At 30.2% G+C, this 11,638-nt stretch overlaps 1 protein-coding gene across 1 annotated transcript; it reads right to left on the reverse strand.

Moving 5' to 3' along the window:
• Positions 1–296: 296 nt before the first annotated feature.
• LOC25480382 (bZIP transcription factor TGA10) lies at positions 297–9,703 on the reverse strand. Its single transcript, XM_024774521.2, has 11 exons — positions 9,269–9,703; positions 8,935–9,041; positions 8,238–8,332; positions 7,933–8,055; positions 7,751–7,819; positions 7,594–7,653; positions 7,370–7,447; positions 6,804–6,879; positions 6,341–6,612; positions 4,808–5,047; positions 297–666 (listed from the first exon to the last, which is right to left on the reverse strand). Exons 1-11 carry the CDS (start codon positions 9,520–9,522, stop codon positions 517–519), a joined length of 1,524 nt encoding a protein of 507 aa, XP_024630289.1. The 5' UTR covers positions 9,523–9,703; the 3' UTR covers positions 297–516.
• Positions 9,704–11,638: the final 1,935 nt, after the last annotated feature.

The raw sequence follows: 11,638 nt of genomic DNA on the forward strand, positions 1-11,638 counted from the left end.
TTTTTTTTTATTTAGTTTGTTGTTTTGTCTGATTTTGCTATGAAGGTTGATGAAGGTGATGTTGAAGATGGTGAAGAAGATGAAAGAAGATGAATAAATGGAAAAAGGTATTACGTGGTGTGCACTATTACTTACCATAGAGATTCAAGAGTGAATAGTTAATTTTTTGACAATTATATCAAACGGTTATGATTAAAAAATTAATGAAGTCTATGGTGGACTACCTATAATATTGATCCACCTTAAATATTTAAGGTTAGCCCTTTAACAGAAGAGACTAAAATATATAACGAAGATGAAATTAAGGGACTCAAATGGACCAAAAATAATTATGGTACCAAAGTGATACCAGATAAATAGTTAAAAGATCAAACGAACAATTTAACCAAGTAATAAAATAGAATATATATTTAAACAACAAGGCTATATATATGTATATATAAATCTAGCTAAGCCATAGCACATAGCTATGTGACACTATTAGTATTACTAATTCTACCACACTCATCACTCACACTATTCTTGGCGAGGACGGGTCAACCAGAGAGAACTCAATGCTCGAAGACGATGAAAGTACTCAGACATTGCAACCAAACATCTTGCAGCTTGACGAACTGTTAACAACTGATGCAGACGATGAACTGTTTGGTGCCTCAGATTATCTGCCTGCAGTGAGTTTTCAAATTAACATTTTCATCATTTTCCATCTATAAGTTTAATATATTCTAAGTCAAATTCAAACTCAGCCCAAAAGGGTTGATTTTAGTAGATTATTATAGTTTAGTTATATTATGTATATGAAGCACGGACACAGACACGGACATCAGATATGACACGGACACTAACACGCCGACATGGTTAATAATTTAAAAAATGACATAATTCAGTGTGATTAAAAATGTCGGTGTCGTGTCAGTATCGGACATCGGAACACGTCTAATCTGACGAGTATCTATGCTTCATATAATATAGGTTAAAATAACAACCGTCTTACTAGTTGAAAATACAAAATAGATTATGATTTATGATTATAAATTTATATGGTCTCACACTTAGACATCATATATACAGAAATTAATAAGACTGACTTTTCGAGCAAATGAACAGACAAATAAATTTAACCTTCTTTTCTCAGTCAAATTCTAAAAATAAACAAACTTGAAAATACATACTATATGCTAATTATTACTAGATTTTTCTTTCAATAATTGTAATAGGATTTGAATTTTTGTTCTAATGCATAGAAGACTATTCAATTCTCTTACCAGTAATTTAAATCAACTGACTTCTCTAGTTTATTGATAAAAGACTTCTCTACTTTATATTAATTAATATAAATATAGTTTTGAAAATTATAAATTGGTGAACATATTTCAAGCCATGAAAATTATATGAAGAAAATATGTACTAGCATATTGAAAAAGTTGGACTCTTAATTAAAACTAAACAGTAATTAGATGTAAATTTTTTCAAACGGCAACAAAAATAATGATCAGTCATAGTAAAACTTTGAACAATTACACAAGAGAAATATAGTGATAAAAAAAAGAGTTTTGAATCATAGGTATACCAAAACTAAAAACTGGTCAAAATTGAAAAGGGACAAGCTTAAAAATTAATTAAACAAGAAAGGTTGCTTGAGAGATTAAAATCAAATATAATGATTATGATAATGTTGTCTACCTAATGATTCCTAAGTTTCTTATTCTTGTTGTGATTGATTACTTTGAATAGATCATTCAAATAAATTATCAGTTGGAGACTTGTAATTAAAATCGATTATTATTTAGCAAAGTTCACAATGAAATTTAGGATGTCTAAACAACTTGGTCAATTTTTCTACGGTGGAAAAGTTTTGAGTTTTTGCTCCTTTTATTTTTTTTTTATTATTTGAGGGGTTTTTAAAGTAATTTTCAATAACTGAAAATTTTCTTCAATTGAATATATATGAACTGCTAATTCATCTATGCAATTAAACAAAATTACAAAATATAAACAACAGAGCCCAAATGTTATTGTTTTTTTAGTTATTTTTTTTTTTGGACTTGAAGTATTTTTGTTTGAAAATTGCTCTTTAGTCCTTGGATTGTTGGAGTTGGCATCTCTTCATTTAGGATCATTTTCTTTTATTTCAATTGAGTTAAACTCAATTTTTTTTGAAAAATATTATAAAATGGAAAAGATCCTTACTCAAATTGTTTATATGCCCCCCTAAACCCCAAAATTTCCTCCTCGATTCCTAACCTCGGAACTATCGAGACGTGACTACCTCTCGTTAGAGGGTTAGGTCCTGATGGTTAAATATAACTTTTAAATACTCAGACTTTACAATTTGAACCAATCATGTTTAACTGGACTTATGTATATGGGTTGTCAAACCCTCAAAAGGGTAAGGCTAACACTTAGGCCTCCAAATTGTTTTTTAATTTATTGGATACACCTCTTATTGTACTTTTCAACATTAAAACTATAAAAATTTCATCAAAAATAAATTTTATTTTAACAAAGATTAAATTGATTAACTTTGTCGTCAACTTAAAAAGAAGTACGAAACCAAATCAATTACATGAATTTAAATTAATGAATGAGTTTGTACTATGAAAGTTGTGGAAAATATAATTTAAACAAAAATTTGTAGGTTCACTAAAATGCTATTATGGTTGATAAAAAAGCACCATCTTAGGCAAATATGTATGAATTAGACCAATTCACGTTCAAATCCGTTACAACCTTTCATTTTTTTACACAATTATACAACTTCTCAGTATAGTGTAGAGATATAAACTAAAAATAGAAAAGTATTCAAGTTACATGTTTGTATTCTAGAATAGCTAAAAAGCAACAAGTTATGGTGAGGACTCTATGTTATGTCTTCAAGTTACGGTTACGACCATGACATCACATAGATATGGGTTTCAAAATGTATCTTTGGATGAAATTATGTTCCATGTCACATTGTTCATTTAGTAACCTTGATACTCAATGTTATAAATTCAATGATTAATTAATATCTTCATTCATTTACATGAATCACAAACAACCATGAAAGATATCTTAAAGGTCGTGCAACTTGTCCTTATATTGGTACCTTATATTGTGATAAAAGTGTAATTCTCAATCGAGCAGTAGGTAGACACTTTTAATGTGTACATCCATTTATACCATTTTAAAAAATTTCAGTTAACCAAATATACGGTCTGTGTAAGCATATATTTTAAGTTGCGTGACCATTATTTTTCCAGAATTTATTTGTGCGCGTGACCACATTTTTCAGCTTCTATATAGTGGTCACGCAACTGAAAAAATGTGGTCACACAGACCATATATTCGGTTAACTGAGATTTTCTAAAGTGGCACAAACGTGTACACATTAAAGGTGTCTACCAATCTTTATTCTTCTCGATTAGTGTTCGATCCTAATAAAGTACAAATATTTTTGTGATATAACTAAAAATAACTGCTTTCAAACTAAAATACAAATCTAGACTTACATTTAAATGGATTTAATTATCCTTAAATAACTTGGTATTTCTTCATTTCTATGTCTTTTTCCAGTTTGTATTATTTTATGTAAGGAGTATATTAACAAACAATAATTTCTTATATTGCAAAATACTCTTAAAATATAAATGGGTGTCTTTCCCCTCTCTAGCTGTATATCTTGTAAAAAAAATATAATTAAGCATTGACAAACTTTTCTAATATCAAAATCAGAGTCATATTTAATTTCCTCTAAAAAAAAAAAAAAAGTTAAGAGTCACATTATAAAATCCAGGTTCGTAGATTTTATGTAACAACCTCATGAGAGTGAGGAATGCATGCAAGTAGTTTATAATGTGAGGGTTGGAGTTGGTGTCCCTACCCATATGATTGAAGGAACAGGTTCTTGTTCCTACCTGATTCCCACGAGATCAGTTATGGACTTATAGTAACTAGGTAAAAAATTTCAAGTGGGACCACAAAACTAGTTTACCAAGATCACACACTATTCACAACATTGCTTGCACCACAAATTCAATTTGAAATGATGAACATTTGTTTTTTGATTATTTATTTTTTTATTTTATTTGTTGGTATAATATATATGTTCCATGGTATAAATTGTGGGTTAAGATCCTCTGCATTTAGCAAAATAAATGGAGTTTGCAATTTACAAAGAGATAGACACAAAAAATAGATAGTGGATCCTACCACTAAGTGAGTTCCACAATAATTAATTATATTTTACTTTTTTCAAGATTTTATGTGTATTTATCTCTCTAAATGTAAGAAATGGAGATAGACATAAATGGAGAAGATCTTATGTCGCATCCTTGATATTTTGTAAAATTATAAAAAAATTAAAAAAGTGTTGCCCAATTTAGTAATTAAGCAAGGGCATCTGATGCAATATGTGATGTGAACATCAACTTAACGAAAAATAGAAAAGTTTCATTGATACAACCACAATAGCAATTCGATTAAAATTATTGTAAAGACTTTTAAAACATTTATATAATCAATTTATCATATAATTTAATCTTTTTTTATTGGTCAAGCAGTGTAGTAGCTATATTTCACATTTTTTAAGGTGAATAAGTGGGGTGTCCAGGGTTCGAACCCGGCCCCTGCATATAATAATACAGGTTCCTGCTAACTGAGTTAGGCTCACGAGGACCATATAATTCAATCTTAATATGGAAAAAAAAAATATGAAAATGGGTTTTTCCAAGAAAATGCAAAACATTATAAGCTGTTGGGAAAATGCAAAACATTATAAGTTGTTGGGAGAATATGAATTATATTAGTCAAAGAATAAGAAACATACCTGTCTCACAAAACTTTCAAGAGTGGAGAGCTTGTTCATGGCAAGAGCCATTTGTCCCATATAGTTAGCCATATTAGGAGGATTGCTTAAAGAATCTGATGTTATAGTCTCTGAAAGAGATTGGTTGAGTGCATCAAGCCCTTGGGAAAGTGCTTCTTCTGCCTCTTGTGTTGATTGTTGCAACCCACATATACCAAGTATCTGGTGCTCCGTAAGAGGCTCAATTTGACTTACAATTATCTAAAACACATATCCATCAAATAAAACAATATTAATTCACTCAAAAAACTATATAATACATGTTTTTACTATTTTATTTTATTTTGGTACAATGTTTTTACTATTTTATTATTCTAAAATAATTTTACTTCATAATAAAATGATAAGGGTCCATTTTTGAGAGGTCCATTTTTTTTACATGCCTAAATATTTTTACAAGCAAAAGTAAAATACACTCTTGCAACTGGCACGTAGAAAATACTAATACTAAATATATCATCTGATCATTATTATAAGCAAAAATTTACATTTAAGATTCATTTAACTAATAATATATATAATTTTTATTATAAACGCATACATTATTTAATGAATGAATCTAACTATTGATTTTTAATTATAATAGTGATCGACTGAGGTTGTAAGAAGGAGTGATCAACTTGTTTTACACGAGTTTATGGTCAATTAGGGAGAAAATTGGGTATTGGAAACTCATTCCCATAGATAATGAGAGATAGAGACCTGTGCCACTTTTCTTCTATTTCCATCTTAGTCCATTTGTCTGATTCCAATAACAAATTGTAGTGAAAGGTATGGCTTTATGGGAATGAAACCTAACTCTATACTGAAAATCTTCAATGTACCTTTAATTCCACATCCATTCATGACATCAAATCCATTACCCTTAAATTTACTTTGGGAACTCCAACTACAGTTTTAGTCAAATTCAATATTAAAAAAACTATTTGCTTAAAAAAATAAAAAAGGATGGATATTTTTCTTAATGTGCAAGATTAGACATTGCTAAATTTCAGATAAAAGATATATAGAACACCCGTTTTTTTGTTGATTTATCATCTAGTTGTCACAAAATTTTGAGGGTCCCATGCAAATAATTAAAATTTCAATCATCATTTAAGATTGCGGTTGATCGAACAGTAAAAAAAATTTAGGTATCTTTAACGCCATAATAACCGCAATTTTGATCACATATTCATATGTTTGACATGTATTTTTTAGAAATGTTTCAAGAAATTTAGACCTCAATGATTTGAGGCCCTGGGTGGTGGCTCACCTTGCACACCCATTGCGCCAACCCTGACGGTAATGGCATCATAACCGCAATTTTGATCACAAATTCCTAAATTTGACACGTATTTTTTGTAAATGTTTCAAGAAATTTGGACCCCAAAGATTTAAGGCCCTAACGGTGGCTCACCTTGCACACCCATTGGGCCGACCCTGACTGTAACTGCAATTTAAAACCAATATTTCTATAAGGCTAGGTTGATCATTGATGCAACATTTGTTTACCTTAATGAGTTCAGATGGTCTGAATCCACCAATCCACATGAAGCAACGTTCAGCTGGGGTTTTCCACATTCCAAAAACAAGATGGAACACATCTGTTCTAGCTAGAATATTTTTGAGGTTAATTACTTGATCATAGTGAGCCAAACAATTTTCCACATATAACCTAAGCTCATTTTCATGCAAATGTTCATCTAGTGCTGCTCTTAGCTCACACACTAGCCTGTGATGCTCCTCTAACCACCTCCCATACTCCACATCAAACATTGCAGCCTCTGAAAATTTGTTCCAAAAAGATTGTTACAATATTTTATGGTTTGATTTTTATTTTTGTTGTCAAGTAAAAAATTAATGGGGTGTCTAGGGTTTGAACCCCGGCCCCTGCATATAACATTGCATGTCTCTGCCAACTGAGATATGCTCACGGGGACTTTTATGGTTTGATTTTATTAGTATGGAAAGATACCTGAGCTAATGCTATTCAGAGAAATTGGAATTCCTTGGTCTCCTCCCAAAACTGCACCTCCACCCATTAACACGCCCTAAAAATGAAACAAATCATTGTTTTTAGGTCCTTTGCTCTACTATTGTTGGATCAAGATGGATCAAAAGAGAGAAAATACTGCTCCCACTAAAATGAAATATATATAAAAAATAAAAAGTTCATTTTCTTTTTGAAGAAGCTAAAATAGCTCATTCAAATTGACACCAGAGATAATCGAACCTGAGACCTTGAGAAGGAGCACACTCCCAAGTCTCAAGCCAATACCACTAGACGAACCTAGATAGGCTAAGAAGTTCAAAATTTAAAATGTATCTATTCGAAATTTTGACTATGTATATATAAATATTTTTGCTTATATTTCATTTTAGAAGTATATTCGGAGAAAAATATTAATATCATTTTCACGTTTACAATCCAACGACTCTGCAGCAGATTGCACCGTGCACTCGCCAGAGAGAATCGGTACCAGTCTTGATACCGATTTTTAACGATTAGTTTTTACACAAAAATGGAGGTTAGTTCCTTACTTGAGCTCTAGCACGCTGTAACTCTTGTTCAAGCTGATTAAGCTTAATCCTACTTGTTTCTAGCTGCTGAACATAAGCCTGAAAAAAAGAGAGGAACAAATAAATAAATTAGTATATAAGAAAAAAGTGTTTTGACAAGAACTTTTTGCCTAAAATGTATAAAAGCAAATACTACAGTTTTTGGGAATAAAAAAACAATCATCCTGTAAGGGAATTCACTGCACCTTTTTCCTAAGCCTGCTTTTTCTTGCTGCCTCTCTATTCTGAGCAAGTCTTCTAAGAGTCTGTGCAAAATATTTTCATTTTTTTTAATTATTATATCAAGGAAGAGAAAATCAAGTAAATTAAATTAAGATGTATTAATTAATATAATTAATTAACCTTAGGATCTGGTGTTTTTGGTCCTTCATGTTCAGAACTTGAAGTTGTACCCTTGCGATTATTCTCTTTCTGCCATACATCATTTATATTGTATAGTTGATTAATTAGAAGAAGAAAAAAAAAATAGATAAATAAATAAATAAATATTAAATGATGTATATTGTATATTATAATGTACCTACCTTGACAGGTTTTGGTGGTGCAGGTGCAGAAGGGTTTTCATTTCGTTGGTTTGCCAACTCCATGGACGGTTGAGATGGTTTTTTGGAGCCACTTGTTATTGGAGAGGTTAATCCCATGCTAACCTATACCAAATACAAATTATCAAACAATATTTTAATATAATGTTAATATTCAACTATAAATTATATTATTAGTAGCTAACTAAATTATGAGATTGTCAACTCAATGTTACATTATATATCATATATATAGTATAATTGTTAGTTGACAATTTAGTTAAGTTAATTATAATTATAATTTATACCTTTGAATTAGATGGTGGTGGTGCTACATGCATTGGTTGAGATGGGAAAATGTTAAGAGTTGGTGGTGGTTTCATTCCTGATGATGATGAATTCTCTGTTGAAACAAATACATACATTAATTAATACAATTCATTTCATTCATCACTATCATTAATAATATCTTAGCAAGTCTTATCTTAATTATGGGAAATGTAAAACTTGGACAAATCACATATATTTTGTTGAAGAAGACAAAGGGTTTTAAAGAAAGTCAAGAGAAAATAAAGCATCATGTTTCAATGCATAGCACCTTTTTGTGAGGATATCATGACACCAAGGTTTGTTACATGTCATGATCTTAAGCCAAAAAAAACAAGAAAAAATTAATAAAATCAAAATTGGAGAAAGATAATTAGAGAGAAAATATTTTTTTCTTTTGTAGTTTTTTTTCTTCCAAATCTTTTGCTTTATTTTTCTTCTCTGAAAAGATCTAGTCAAAATAAAAGTACTAGTATACGGAAGATAAGATATGAATCTTCTGTGACCAAAACAAACCCTTAGACAGAGAATCTTTAAAATTGATATGAAAAATTATGCAAGAAAGTGCATGCTCATCTTACTGAATTTGACCAAAAATTAATACTGAAAACAGAAATATATTTTATTTTTATTTGTGAAATTCTTTTTCACACAGAGAGAGTTAGAGAGAGTGCTCACGTCTTTGATCTGGAACATTAGAAGGATCAGCTTGTGCTTGTCCATCTAGATACAAAAAAAATGCTTGATCCAATTCACCTAAATCATAAGCACTTGAATCTTTGTTTCTGAGATCAAACAAAAAAAAAAAACACATTAAAAATGACATAAGAAAAAAAATCATAATATATTAAAATGATAAAATAAAATTGGTTATTTGTTTTCATAAGAAACTAGCATGTCGGGATCAGTTATTCAACAGCTTTGCAGAAAGTAAACAAGTGTGATTGTGACAAATATTATTATTCTACAAAAAAATATAAAAAATTAAAAATTAAAATTAAAAAAAACTCACAAGTAGTTGCTAGGCATAGAGGATGAAGATGAAGATGGCATCATTCCAAAAGAAATTTGATGGTCATGCATATGATGAGGATGATGTTGATTCTGTTGTTGTTGTTGATGATGATGAAGAAGATTTTGTTGTTGTTGAAGAGATTCATGTGAGTTTTTGGAAGCCATGAGCATAGAATTGTTATTTGTACCTAAAAAACTTGCATCTACTTGTTCTTGTTGTTCAGCTTCTTCAAAAGCCAAAGAAAACCCCATTAATAATTAAACTTGTTTCTGTCTTTTGCCCTTAAAATCATTTCATTTGTCTACACAAAGAGATAGAGAAAAGAAGCTTTATATGAGGAAGAGTCGGTTATAAACTTATTTGAAATAGGGTATAGAAGAGAGTGATATTAAAGAGAGAAAATGGACTTCAATGCCATGAAACTAAACAACAAAACTTTTTTTCTTTCCTTTATATCTATATGTATTTCTCTCTCCCCTTTGGTTTTCTCTCTCATCTTTTTGACTATTACAAAATATTAAAATATTGTAGATAAAGCGGTTCTCCCAGGATATCCTCCTCTACAAATTTTTCTCTCAATATATATATATATATACTTCCTCCGTCCAAAATATAAATAAAAATTGATTAACAAAAGTTAATGTATTTGGTTCAAAATTCGTACCAAATTCAACCTGTATTGACTCATTTTTGCTTGTATTTTAGGACCGATATATATATATATATATATATATATATATATATATATATATATATCCTGAAAATTGAACCACTTGAGAGGAAGAGATACTGTCGTTTTGTTTGATTAGAAAAACCACGTTTATGTGAAATGTAAGAACCAGGTATGGCTCCTTTGTGTAGCCCTTAGTTAATGATATTGTGTGTGGAAATGACTAAAAAGTCTTTGTTTTTTTATTTTTGTTCAACTTTTACTATTAACGTTTCCATGCAAACTTACACGTAGTTTCATCACGCGGTTCTCTTTTTACTTTTTAGGATCATTTTTAACTCAATTTTGTTTGTTATATTTTTCTCTATATCTCTAGTATGAATTCTCAAAAATGTTTAATGGTGGACCTTTTAACAAATTTTTTTAAAAATTCGCATAATCTTATATGAAACAACATATAAGTCTCTTTCAAATTATTTAATGCATTTTATTATTTTTTTTATGTTCTGACGGGACAGAAGATCAGTCACACGTCAACACGTGGCATAAACTTACACTACTGTTTATCTTGGTTTTTGGTAAACAACCGCGAGTTTAAAAATAGTTACTTGCAAGATCAACCAGTAAATCTTAGGACATATTGTGTTTGTTATTTTTTAGAAAATGATGAATGTTCTTGATATTGTTGTACAGAATTATGAATATAACCGTCGAATTCAACAAAGGTTGAATCTGTCGAGATTAATTATCTTCAAAGGGTAAACGTAAGTTGTAACGCTCTAGTGATTTATTTAATTAATTTTAAACTATGTGGAGTATATATATATTTATATATGATGGTTTGGTGATTTATATGGAATATATGCATATGTTTATATATATATGTGTGTGATTTTGGGTGAATTAAGTGGTGTATTATTTTATTATATGGTTTATTTAATAATAATTAGAATAAGTATGAAATATTAGTTATTTTGGAGTTAGGGGAGTTATTTAATATTTATTATAATTAAAGGGAGTTAAATGAAAATAGAAGGGAGTTACTTTTAAGAGGGAAGTTATACAGAGAAGTTAGAATCAGTTTTACGTAGAAGCAGTTTTTGGGAGCAAACAAGAGAGAACCAAGGAGGAACCAAGAGTGGATTTTTGCTGCACATTTCTTCTGCAAATTTAAGGTAAGGGTGGGGTTTACTTCAATAGTGTAGATTTTAGATTCTGATTTTGAGTTTAACAGGTTTTAGTGAAATTTGGGGATTTTGGGTTTTATGTTGAAGATGGGATTTTTGAAGTTGTAAGCCTGAATTTGATGTTAAAATTGGTTTCTGGTTGCATAGAACACTTAATTTTGTATCTGTAAACTGATTTGGGGAGTGATTGGAAGAAAAATGGGATTTTGGGGAAAAATCAGTTTTTTGCCCGTACAGAAGTTCATCGCTCGCCTCGCGAGCATTCATGCTTCGCCTCGCGAGTGAGCAACTTCATCACTCGCCTCGCGAGCAGTCCAACTCGCCATGGCGAGCAAGCCCAGAAAAATGTGATTTTTGAAAAGTTGTTATAAGATGTTTTTGGAATGGTTTAAGGTACCTAGATGATATTAATGATGAATGGTGGAAGTTTTAGGTTAAAAAGATGAATAGGGAGCTTAGAATTGGAGTTTGAGTGAGAAAATGTCACTTTTTCCCGAGAGTACCTGATTT

This window comes from Medicago truncatula, chromosome 1, assembly GCF_003473485.1.
Source record: "Medicago truncatula cultivar Jemalong A17 chromosome 1, MtrunA17r5.0-ANR, whole genome shotgun sequence".
NCBI lineage: Eukaryota > Viridiplantae > Streptophyta > Magnoliopsida > Fabales > Fabaceae > Medicago > Medicago truncatula.

Excerpts from the sequence above, each read along its gene's own strand:
- LOC25480382 (XM_024774521.2), bottom strand. The coding sequence starts at position 9,522 with ATGGGGTTTTCTTTGGCTTTTGAAGAAGCTGAACAACAAGAACAAGTA. Across the intron at positions 8,056-8,237 it reads CACCACCATCTAATTCAAAG|GTTAGCATGGGATTAACCTC; the intron begins GTATAAATTATA and ends TATTTGGTATAG. Across the intron at positions 7,448-7,593 it reads AAAGCAGGCTTAGGAAAAAG|GCTTATGTTCAGCAGCTAGA; the intron begins GTGCAGTGAATT and ends TCTTTTTTTCAG.